This window comes from Gasterosteus aculeatus, chromosome 14 (genome assembly GCF_964276395.1).
Source record: "Gasterosteus aculeatus chromosome 14, fGasAcu3.hap1.1, whole genome shotgun sequence".
Lineage (NCBI taxonomy): Eukaryota > Metazoa > Chordata > Actinopteri > Perciformes > Gasterosteidae > Gasterosteus > Gasterosteus aculeatus.
The window spans coordinates 10,748,730-10,761,705 of NC_135702.1; the positions used below are offsets into that span (position 1 = coordinate 10,748,730).

The 12,976-nt window shown below is 42.9% G+C and overlaps 1 protein-coding gene across 5 annotated transcripts in view; it reads left to right on the forward strand.

Moving 5' to 3' along the window:
* The window catches only part of plppr1 (phospholipid phosphatase related 1), a 34,554-nt gene that overhangs the window by 8,897 nt on the left and 12,681 nt on the right, over window positions 1-12,976 (forward strand). For all 5 annotated transcript variants that reach the window (XM_040197930.2, XM_078088467.1, XM_040197931.2 and 2 more), the window contains exon 2: window positions 5,035-5,144. In XM_040197930.2, coding sequence (XP_040053864.1) covers window positions 5,085-5,144 — 60 coding nt within the window. In that variant the 5' untranslated portion in view covers window positions 5,035-5,084. The remainder of the gene's footprint in view (window positions 1-5,034; window positions 5,145-12,976) is intronic.

Sequence of the window (12,976 nt, forward strand, 5' to 3'; positions counted from 1 at the left end):
AAATGCTTGTTGAGAAATCCCATTATTATTGTCCCCAGTTTTGAGAAAGCCCTAAAGGGAAAGATGCAAACTGAACTGGAGCAACACAGATACAAAACAGATGCTCCGTCGGCGGGATGGGAAGCCGTGGGGAAGCTCTGTGTCTGTGATGGAGACGGCATGTGATGTTCATTTGGCAGATGAGGAATTTCTGAGAAGCAAACACCGCGACGGCAATAAACAATTTCCTCAGTTAGGATTTCTAAATGTAGATTTTAGACTTGAATGAAACTGGTGAACATGCTCCCGGTGAAAACAGGAGCATGTTCGATGGCACACAAATCGTTGTGGTCAAATTAAAAGGCCTAACAGCGTTAATTAAAGGTGCTGCAATCATGGGGCTAATTAATCATGATACATGAAACATACACCAAGCTTAACGCAACGCGGCACTACAGCATAATACACTCATTGGTTGCACGCAGCTCGTCTCGAGACGTTTACATTCCAGCTAATCTCGTTACCCACAACCTTAATTACAGTGTGGGATAATGCATCATCTGAGGTATTGTGCACAATACTTCTCCATTCTTACAGTAAGAAAAGCAACTGGAAAGCGACTGGGGCAATATATGTTTACTGCCTCTCTGGGGCTATGAAGTGTTTGTTTTTGATCTTTCCCATTACTTTAATGTCCTTGTGTTTTTTTCCGTTATTTTGTTGTATATGTTTTGTATCTCAGGACCTCTGCGTGCTCTGGTTCATCTTAAGTTATGCTACTTTTACACACAACCAAGACACTGGATCCTTTAAATATTCCATTCAGTGATTTCACATCACTTAAAACAAAAAGAGACTAATTACACGAACAAGACAATTAATACATTGGCAATAGTTTCAGAAATTCCACTCATATAAAGCATCATATAAAGCTCGGCCCAAAGGCCAATGTGTTTGAACGTGACGTCACGCTTTTGTCAATAACCGATATCGCACAGAAGGTCTGCACCGACAGGCCGCCGGTGACAACTGGAGGGAGTATTTCACCAACTCCGTCACCGTGACAGGTCAAGCCACCGCCAGGCAGAACAACTCAGCCGGCGAGCAGGAGGTCGCCAATCGGATGATATTCGCGTGCGCAATATTTCCCAGTCGCAGAGAGGACGGCGTCCACGTCTAGACAGAGTCTTTGCAGGCTGGCTGAGTGCAGAGGAGAGACTGATGAGTCCTGACAAGGCCCGTTGTCGGCTGGTTTGATGAGCTGGCCTCTGGGAAGGCGATCTGATCACCTTTCATCTCGCCGTAATTAACTCGGAATTGGAAGAAAAATGCTACTCGGCTGCGATCTTTCGCACATCTTTTGAAACCGCGTCGAGGCAAGAGGAATCACGTTGAGACCTCGCTGTGACCGGTTCACCGCCGGGATCCCTCGGAGCCGCCAGGCTGTTTTGTCGTGTGAGGAATAAGCGAGTGTAGTGTAAACTCTTTGACATTGAGTGCAGCCCCCTTAAATTCTCTGATTTGAATCATCTGTCACAGAGCCCCGAGTCCAATCATCCAGCTCGCAGTCGCACTGTGCCAGTCGTTGTTTTTCTTCTCTTCCCTCTGCAGCCACAGGAGAAAATAAAAAAAGCCTTGAGTGCACTCAAAACAGTTTTAGGGTTGTGGCCCTTCAGCCTCAGAAAGACAATACTTGCCAACTATATTTAAAGCAGCCAATAGCTGTAATTATTTTAACCCAAATAAGGCACACTTTCTCTATTCATACATCGCTCTATATCAAAACACTATAGACTTACTAAATGCACGTTTGTCCATATGAACTACATTGTCTCCTTCATCCTGGTGTTTAGTTTTTTTTCTTTAATCTTATTACAAAATAAGAAAATAAACTAATAGTTGACTGTCATCCTCCGCTACATGTGACCCGTCCCTACGAATCGAAACATGACGGCATCAACCAACGCGGCGCTCTGCCTTTGTGCGTTTCCCTCTGATGTCACACAAATGACTGACGCATCGACAGATCAATCATGACCGCCGTCAGCCGGGAGCGCGAGCGGGCCTCACATGTTCCAAGCCTTCGTTTGTGAGCGATGGCGGACGAGCAGGCGGCCGAGAGGCATCTTTGTCGTCGGCTGTTTCACCAACGTAATCATGAGGAACTAACAAAGTGAATGGAGTCGGCGCCAGGACAGCAGCCTTATGTTTACTGGGAAAATCAATGGTGGTTTGCCGGGCCATATGGCGGTCATGTGACTGCAGCGTCCATGAAACAAGACAAGGTAGATAAAAATCACAGTTGCGTACATGAACCGTTTCCATTTGACTGGCTAAATAACAGCATGGTTCAGTGGAGAAAAGTGCAGAAACCATGAATAATTTAACCCACGTTGGTGGTTAGAGACAAACTTAAAAAAAAAAATCCACATATTATGGAATGTTGGAAAAATATAACTGTGATTGCGTTTAATTTCGTGGGATTTTTTTTCCCAAGCACATTGCAAAACATGACTACTCAATTTCCTCCCTGCGGTTGATGCCTCCCCAGCTGTCATAATCTGCAGAGTCACTGGAGGCCGATTACACCGCTAATGTGCACTGAGACGGATCGCCAGGAGGTCTCGCAGTGAAGTTTCCTTTATTTGCATGGATTTACTTAAAGCAATTTATGACAGATTTAGGACGTTAATGTGGCTGTTTGCAGTTTAAGTGAAGTGCGGAAACATCGATCAAGCTGGGAAGCCTCAGCTGACAGCGATCAGCGCTGCTGAAGTGCCATTGAGCATAAGAGGGAGCCTCTTCTAGCTGCGCAGGTGACACCGATTTGATATCTGCACCGACCTTTTTGCAATAATGAAATTAAAGTGATGATTAAGTGTTGAATCTGCAACTCTTTCCACCTGAAGGCAAACACGGGCCCGTTTTAATACGTTTTGAATACCAGGTATTGGTACCAGGAGGACTGGTGCTTCTTCTTCATCCGCGTTAAGAGCGAAGTGACTGAGGGTCAGATGGTTTCCATCTAATGTCGGCTCGATTAGCCTGGATGGAGTGTTCGATAAAACGGGGCAGGTACTCCGGGACTGATTAGACCTTTCAGCTTTACAGCGTCTCCTGAATGTGACTGAAGGGGTTTGGTTTCAAATCAGAGTCAGAGCTTCGCTGGTGGAACACATGATCCAACGGGGTGGAAACACTGTTTATTGATCCACTATTATAGCAGCTTGCTCCTGTTGCAGTTGCAAAGGAGTATGAACAAGCGGTTAAACAGGCCGTCGGTCCTTCAAGATGTAATGGTCACATCATGCAGGATAAAACCCAGCGACATTTTTTAAATGTATTGTCCTTTGTTCAGGGTTCACCGGAGGACCTTTACAGATTGGAGGACAAGACTTTCCACTTACATCTGTCCATTAAATATAAAGCTAAAGACAGGACCTGGATCAAGACTACACCAATCTTTACAATGTTCTACGTCATGAATAAAACATATAACATGCTGCTTTATGAACTGAAAAGATGCCACGAGGTGGATTTTATCAGCCGTGCGGTTTCCTCCTCTGACCACGCAAATATATTGCTTTAATTCATTTCAGATTCTGTTTATATTCTATCACTTTAGTTTAACTTCATACAGAAGTTGAAATCTGTCATTTTTTATCACACAGTTACATAAATAATGCAGGATAGAATTTGAGCAGAAATGTGGTAAATTTGTTAATCCTTTTTCAAGTGGTTAAAATATACATTTTATTAACTAGAAGTAAAAAGAAAATCACTTGGAAAAAGAAGATAATAAATGTAGAATAGGAAATGCTCCAGTGCTCCTTTTCTCTCCAACTTGGCTCCACAACAAAGCTTCTCTCCACACTCTGCCTTTCATCAGTCAGAATTTCACAGTAGGAAGATAGAGAGAGGGGCTCAAATCAGGCGCAACATTACTCTTTAATGGGGAATTAAGTATGATTAAAGCCCCACAACGTATCGAGGAACATTACATATCTACAGGGTGTCATAGCTGTTGTTTCAGAGTAATAAATCAACCATATCCACAGCAGAGAGTGGCCTTTCTTCATTTCATCCCTTCTGCAGAAGAACCCAGCCAAACGACCCCCGAGCAGTCGAAAACAACGCTTCTCGATCCAGAGAAGCAAAAGCTGGATATCACGGCGGTTCTCTTTTTCTTCGCGATATTTTCCATCACATCGTCTCCACTTATTCTCGGTTTTATTTTCACTCCCACTAACAAGCTCTCAGGCCGTCTCTGCACACGGTATCGTTTGGGACAATTAGAGGCTGTGATTAAAGACGGGAGACTGGAAACGGAGCCGAATACAGTGTTTGAGATCAGTTCCGTTGGCCTGGTTTCAGTGGTGTACATGTTTCATAATGCTTTATCCTTTGTCATCAAGGTCACTTTCCACCAGATCCCTTCCATTTGTCTCATGGGGGGTGAACCCAGTGGGTTAACATTGCCTTTCTCAAGCAGGGACTAATTTGACGTTGGCAGTGATTGGTAGTTCCAGCCCTGGAGGGCCTGCAGATGCTTCTACCAGTCCATCCCCCCTTTAGTAGTGTTATTCCGGACAGAATGGACTGTAAAGACACTTCAGGGTAGACCGTGGACACAACTCTGGCATTGAGTCCCTCATCTGCTCTGGGACTTTTCACGTCCCCCCAGAAGGGATTTGATAAGCGAAAAAGGTAATTTGAGCTTTTCTGCTCTCCCTTTTTCTGCCGTTGGGACCAAGGAGCGGATATGGATTGATGGACTGTCGGCAATGTTGGATGTGGTTTTTTTTTGTTATCCAGCTTCCCAAGAGCGGTGATTTCCGACTACATCCGTTGTCACTCAGTCCCTATTGAGATACATGAAAAATACACTCATTTAAATGAACTTTGACTAGTAGCGGAATACCTCCAAGCTGTCGCGATTCATCAATATTCAGAGTGACGCTCCGTTTCGAATGTGAAAAAGGTAGAACGGGCACCGCTGCAGTTCCGCCATCATCAGATAATGAGCACTGACACTTGATGTTCCCGTCTTTGCAGAGTGAGCCGCCGTGAATCGCGAGAGGAGAAGTCTCCCTACAGGAGACAAGATGGCGTCCAACAACACCCTGCGCAGCTACTCCATCATCCCGTGTTTCATCTTCGTAGAGGTGAGAGAACGCGTGTGAATTTTAAATCCTGGTTGGTGGGGGAAAAGTACGTGATGAGTTGGCGGGTGTTTGTGTGTGTGATTGACAGTTTCGCCATTAGCAAACGACCTCCTTGGGTAAATTATACACAGCCGACCAGAGCTTAAAGTGTTGAGTGGAAAGCCGTGTGTGTGTGTTTAAGAGCTGTTCTGCTCCTCCATATTTAATTACCGTGTCAACTGAAAGTCCTTAATCAGAGCGATGTCTCAGGGTGCCTTCCATTACTCTCTCTCTCCTCGCTATTTTACACTCGCACGGAAATATCCCGAATAACAGTCTCAGATGAGCTCACGCCTCCCCCTTTTATCTCATGCTTTTTATCCCGACTGACCTTTGAGTCACATTTTCTGACACACTCCCACCACGAGAGTCTTTCACACTCTAAATGAATATAATCCATGATAAGTGAAATGTGACTTCATGTCCCCTTTCATTGGTGATGTTCATGACCTTCCTACTTTTTGAGCAGAATCTTGAAGTATTGCCTATTTCTTGCCTCAGTACTTCTTATCCAAGAACCCCACTACTTTTGACACCTAATACATTACTTCAAGACAACCCCAGTTATTGGTTAGCCGGATATCAATAACTTAAATAAGAGGATTTGGCAAAAATGTGCCTAGACTTTTGGGATAATTTACACTCTTATATACTTATAGAAATGTAACTTTCCACTTGCTGTGCGATAACACATCGGGTACCAGGAGCAACTGCTAATAGCAAACCAATAAATACTGGCACATGTAATATGGACTATTCTTATTAGTGGTTGTCACAACAACAACAGAGATACTACGCAACAAATCCTATATTATGAATTCCACTTGTTTCAACTGAAATGTCCGTCTATAACTCCCATGTAGCCGGACTCTTGAGACGCCGGTTCGCACAGCATCTGTTCGCATACAAAAAGGCGTATCGAGCATCGTCCTCATTTTTTTTTTTTACATTTCTCTTCATTGTGACACCCAATTCATCAGCGGGTGTTTAATCCTCTGTGGCCCCCGTTGTCGGACATCCTCGTCCTCGCTCAACAGCGGCTTTCTTATGCACAGCTGTCCAGTGTCTCGGCTGCAGCTCAGCGGGAAATGCTTGGTTGGACATTGCTAATCACGGCTGTGCATTTTGTTTAATTAGGAAGGTGTGTAACCAGAGGTAGGGGGGGGGGGGGGGGGTAATGAGTAACTGATTATTATGTTGGTGACAACATTAACATCTGGGTGGTAAACTCTATATTTTGTACTTCAAAGCTGGAAACAGTCATTAGTAGCGACGTTACTACAGTAGAATCTGTGAGAGATGAAAAAAAAAAAAAGCTTTCATGAGAACTGTTCTCATTTAGAATTTGCACGGTGCATTTGATGTTTATGTAACATTGAATCAGCCTGAGCTGTCGGACTGCAAAATGTCCCCATTTTTTCATGAGAAACCTTATGATGACGCGGTTGTGCGTAAAAATCAGTGAGACTTTGTTACCATAGTTACATGTGCATCAACGTTGTTCATTACTGGTAATCAGCCCAACACAAAGCCAATCAACAAGACGCCGTTATTGACTCTACAAAAAGCTGAGAAATGGTTGCATAACATCTGCCGACCACTAAAAAGTCAAAAAAGGCCTGGATGAGCTCATAGTTTGAAATAAGCAAACAGAAAAAATAAAAAGGTTAAAACGGATTTCCAAATGAGAAGGGAAAGTTTGATCCAGATTAGTCAGGATATCTTGACCTCTACGGCTTCAACTCTTACTATATGGATATGTTAATATGTATAGAAACAATTATGTACTGATGGAAGTGAGCTTTATATCAGACCAAGAATATAAAGTATTCTTACTAAATTGAAATGAATTATCACCGAAGTGATTCATTTGTCTCAAACAATAAAGCGCAATCGCTTCAGAAGCAAAAAAGAACATCGACTGTCTCACTAAGAATCTCGCAAAAATAAATGATCCCCCCACGTAGATTCCCTGCATGTTGCAGCAGCGCAGACGAGCACAGCTTCACTTGGATGGCCCGTTGAGTATCACGCGTTCTTTAATTTTCACATCCACCTCCGCCTGTCCCTCTTTGATGTCTCTGTCACATCCTCGCAGCCCCGCCCCCTCCGTGGCATCGGCGAGGGAGCTTTTGCTCTTCTTCCTCCTCCTCCTCCCTCTTTCCCTGCTCCTTTTTGTTTCTCCCTGTTTTATTTCTTTGCCTTCTTTATCTTATTCAACCTTCCCGTCACGAACAGAGCAAGGCAGGGGGACAGTGGGGTCACATGACCGGAACGGGGCGCTCCGATTGGAGAAACTCTGGTGCCAGAGGCGGCGTGACAGGAGGATGCTCATTCATGGTGATTTGATCTAGTCGTGTATCATGCTGCTTTGAGGTTACTTAACCTCTAGTAGAGCACTTTGCCGTCACTACGGACTATTAGATGAAAGGGAATCCAAATAAATATAAGATGAGAGGACCGCTATGGAGGGCAACAGGAAGATCACAAGTCGACGGGGAGAAGGAAAGCACAATGGAGGGAAGGAAGCGTTGAGAGATTCATTAAAAAAGGTGGAGCTGGCTAGTTGAGCTGTGAAGAATGAGGAGCGGGCAGATACATAATCTGGTCCCGGGGGAGGCGCAGGGTGTAACAGACAGGTGTTCATTCCTCTCACCTTCGCCACTTAGACTTCTCAGGTTTCGTATAGTAAACCTTATTCAGGTCCTGGGGGAATCTTTTCAAAACACAAACTGCATCAGGCTGTGAGGAAATTAGACTAATCACTCGACTATCATTTGTAAAAGAAATTCCCACCGTCAAACTACGATCATTTCTTTCATCTTTTTTTATTATCTAAATTTTATCTTCCAGTATGGTAATAATGTTCCGGTCTGTCATGGTTTAAAAAAAAATAAAAATCCCTGCTGGGTGTCTTTGATGTTTCTCTGTCTCTCTCTTGGCTGCACTGATGAAATAACATTTTAGAATAAGCCAAGTTAAAAATCCTATCTGGGGAATTGGATATTAAATTTGGTTTTGGAACACACGGCCGAAGTGAACGTGCTCGCTTTGATTAAGTCTAGATAGGAAACCTACCTGCAATTTGCAGTGACTGCTGTTGGTGATTTTAAATTAAGGAGGCTGCGGCGAGGACCAGTAGATTTATGTACTTTGCATTCGTTTTTTTGAAAAGCTTTAGAAATTTAGAGTCTGTAACCCCCAAGTCCTAATAAACAAACACTTCTATTGCTTCCATGTGAGGATAGATGCTATTTAAAAAAAAAAAATTGTAAAGCGCTGAAGGACAAGTATAAAGAAAGGAGGTCATGGCGAAGAGGTTTTCTCCCGTGTACGTAACATCAGTGACAGCGTAGGACTCGTGGATTTATATAACATTTTCTGGTTGTTTTCAGGATTTGAGGGAGAAAATGACAGTGGGAATGAGTGTAATTTGATTGAGGAGTAGAAGGAAAGCGATTGGGAACGCTAAAGGAGAGCGGGATTTCAATTTAATTTATAGTTTTACTATGAAAGAATGTACTGTGTACAAATTACTAGATTTAACAGTATAATAAAATCACCAAGAAGTAATTTTTCTGCACATTTACAGTAACTCATCCAATTAGAAATTTAAAACTGACAGATTTAAAGATGACAATGTTACTTCTAAACATGGCCACTGTCATAGGTAACGTAATTTAACCGTATCACACGGAGTAATACTAGTCACACGGAGTAATACTAGTCATTCAACAGCGTGGTCTGCAGGCATTAACTAATATTGTACGGCTTTGTCAGTCCTTACCCAAAACCACGACACACAGAGTTTACGAAGTTTCGGTAGACAGGTGGGGTCAAAACCAGGTCATCAGTCCGACAGGCAAATAAATCCAAGAGGGGGCTGCAGAGAATCCAAGGTCCAAAACAGGCAGGCTGGATACAGAACACACGAGTATGTGTGTGTGTGTGTGTGTGTGTGTGTGAGCGCTTGGCAGTGACACACTAGACAATCTGCCAGTGGACCTAAATAGTGAGGGGGGCTAATGAGGGAAGGGGCTGCAGGTGAGTGGCTGGATCTGAAGAGAGTTAGTGGGAAGATGTGAAATTGGTGAGAAACATTAGGTTAGGTCAATAGAGGCTTCTGGTCGAACCAGACTAATTGATACTAGTATCGATCAAACGCTACATTCTTTCAAAATTTATTTCGAGGGGACAACCTGACATCCCAGATACACCTACAAAGTTCATGCATTCATTTGCATTTGAGAGTTGTGTTAATGGAATTTTCAGCTCAGTTTTGGTCTCCACCAGTCCTTGATGGGAATATATTGTGCTTCGGCTGGCCTCTCCGTTTGAATTTGTTGTTGGCCAACGTGAAGTCGGCTTATAAGAGATTTCTTTTGCTTCCGAAATTGAGGTTGCCGACATCACGGAATTTACACCAAAACAGATAAATTGTGAACAAACAATTAGCTAAAATAGTCTATTTAAGCTATATATAGAGACAAAATGCGAAATAAGGTGATAGTTCTCTGTTGGTACCTCTAATACAGGCAGTCATTTGATAGTTTTAGTCATTTGATAAGATTATAAAGTCTGCAATTTGACTTTGTTAGAGGCCTGATTCATAAATGTCAGCAGCAGGACATTCTTGTCCGCTCCTCTGAACTCACGTACTTACCATGACAAATGTAGCATGTTAAAACTCAACTGATGAAGATGGCTGCACCAAAGTGCCCCGGGACAATCCTGGGGGAAAGAGGTAAAATGTGCCCTCCAAAAAGGAAGAAGGATAATGGCGTGCTGAAGTAAGTAAATAAGCGCTTTACAGCAGCCAGTCAGTCAGTCTGCCCTTCAAACCACTAATACAGCGCGGGGCTGGCTGGGGAGTGGATATGATATACGGAAAAAGAGGCGCTTATCCATGTGTTTTAGACACTAAAAGTACAACTTTGATTGTGCAGAAAGCTCTATAATATACTATTACTACGAGCAGCCTGGCTCCGAACCGACGAGCTCATCGCTTGGGTCTTGTTTTGTTCATTTGCCTCGCTGCTTGTGTACGGCTTCCTGTGATTTATAGCAGGGGGGGTCAGGGTGAGTGACAGAGGAAATGTGAGTTTCATAGAGATCCTGAAGTGACACTGTGATTGGGAGAAACGGACATCGTCTCAACCAGCCCGATGCTTCGCACCAGCACACTCAGTCAGTGCTGAATGAATGCAAATGTGCTTGCTGTTGTACGTGGAGCTTCAGGCGAGCTATGGAATTTTTTTTTTTCCAAATGCAAATGAGGTGAAGGTCAAAGTAAATGTGCACGTCCTTTTTATTAATCTGTCCAGGCCCCTTTTCAGGTATTTCCCTGTAAACCTGACATTCTTAGGCATGTGATCGCACAAGGTATTACACTGCGTTTCTGAGAGAACGGGAATTTACATATTTTCAGAGACCTGTGAATTACGTGTTATCCGATTACCTTGCTGGAACGTGTTTGCAAAACAACAATAAAAGCATGAAATTATCGCTCCACACACTGTGTGGACGCGTGCGTATTTTTTTCAATCCAACAAACACACAAACAATGAAGAAATCTTCAGCTTTCTTGAACCAGTGAGCATCACTGTGTGGACACTCACCTGTCATGCTTGGGAACAGTTGGCCTCATTTGCATTAATACCACCGAATTTTTAAACTCCAACCAAATCGGTCTTGATTGAAATATCTGATACCTTTTTGAAACACTGGGTTCCACAGCAGCTTCCGCAAAGCTAAAGGCTAACTAGCATTTGCAGTTGATGCAATTGACTCTCTGAAATAATTAGCTACAGCTTCTATGTTGCTTTATGGTTATTTTGTGTAAGGTCATCAGCTTCTGGCTCATATCATCAGTTCCTACAGTTATTTAGTATATTGATCAAGTAAATCAATCATTTATTGAATATATTAGGACCATATGAGAGCCTCCGCTTGGTCTTCCGTTAAAAGAAAAGCCGTGACGTGGTCTGCAGCCAACCATGATGGTTGCTCTGGGTAGCTGGTGTTGATATATGTGCATGTGCAACAATTCTATCCACGACACAAGGCCTTTGTAATAAAAGGAGCAGGCAAAAATATCCGCAATTAGCTTAGTGTTACTCTGAAAGTTGGCATGGAAAACCAAACCGCACACACAGCCCCGCACACCTGGACATCTTGCCGTGGCCATCTGTCACCAGACTAAATCCGCCAACAGTTGTCGCTTAAGCACAGTCGCTTTTTTGTCCCCGCTGTCTGAAAGCCACTGGCCGTATTGTCCAGTCGGGCTCAAACTACCTACATAATTCACAGAGGGTGAAATTAGTTTTGTATCACTGATTTGATTTGACAGAATCTGTTAGTAAAATTGTTTCAGCCTCTTTTTTACTTTTATTGTAGTGTCTGACTGAAATCAGTTTAATATAAATACTGCAAAATATGTGCTTGTTTACCTATGATGGGATGCATGATGTCTTCTTTGCTCAGGATACCTGGCGTGTAGGACATGTGGACATGTCAAAAAAAGCTTTATTTAGTCACGGAAGGATAGCTTGAACTAGTAGGAGAGCTGCTGCACACATGGAAGTGTTTCTTCTTGGATGTGTAAAGTGAGAGAAAACTGTTTCTGCTGACATTAGGTGAGTGAAAGTACACAGCTCCCCGTGAACCACTACTTAGATACAAATAAGTGAACATTTGATGGAATCACGCCTAATGAAAACAACAAATCACGAATATTTTATTGAAAATGTGATCTCAAAGTACATTTCTTTTATTGCTTTAGTTCATTGGTTCATCTTTTAGTCCTTGTTGTTATGGCTCCTTGTGGAATTTAGCCCTCGAGTCCAGACACATGAAGTGTTTTCACTAACGCGGTCATCATTTCTGTTCTCTTATTAACAGTTTATGCAATAAACACGACACAGCAGAAAATGTGTCTCTTCCTTCTGTGGCAGCATTGTGACACCTGGTGTCGGAGGAGATGTATTACAAACGTTTTTTCCACGTTTTTTTAAGAATCAGGGACCATTAACAACACTATTATCACGACATCTACATGACAACAACTACACCAGCTATTTGTAATGATGTAACACTTTATTGATTCATATGCATCAATACAATGTCCCATCAGTTTCCTTTTGCATCCTTTTTTTTAATTTCCCTGTAGTCATGGTGACCTGTGTTGGGTTCTTTTATTGGACCAATGTCTACATTTACTGGCAGTACCTTCCCTGAGTAAGATGCTCCTTCGAGTTCCGGTGATGTTGTACGGCTTTTCTTCTCCCCGCTTTTAAATATAGACAAACACGTCACCACTCTCCTTTGATATATAAACCAGAGCGGAGAGAGTGCCAGCAGGTTGGCGTCAGTAACGCGTTAGTGGCTGAATGAAACAAATGTGGCTGATTTTTAGAAACCACATTAAAAGAAAATTATTGCTGTGAAATTTTCTATTCCAGTGTTGGTTTGTTATCAGTGACTAAGGAGAGCATATATATGTATATATAAATATATATATATATATATGAGGATTGCCTACAGCTAATTCTGGAGACAGCGAAAAAGAGGCCAGAGACAAAAGATGATGTTAGAGGGATAAAAAGGATGAGCGAGTGAGGGAGGAGAGGAGGTGGTAAGTGGGGGAGCTTGCACACGAGGAGTAAGCATGAGACAGAGGGAGAGAAAGGGAAATATATTCATTTCGGTGGATTTATGCTGCTGTTTAGCATTAAAATCCCCATTCGGCGCGTCACGGCGGAGAGAGGAGCGCTGTTCAGGGATCAGCTGTGAAT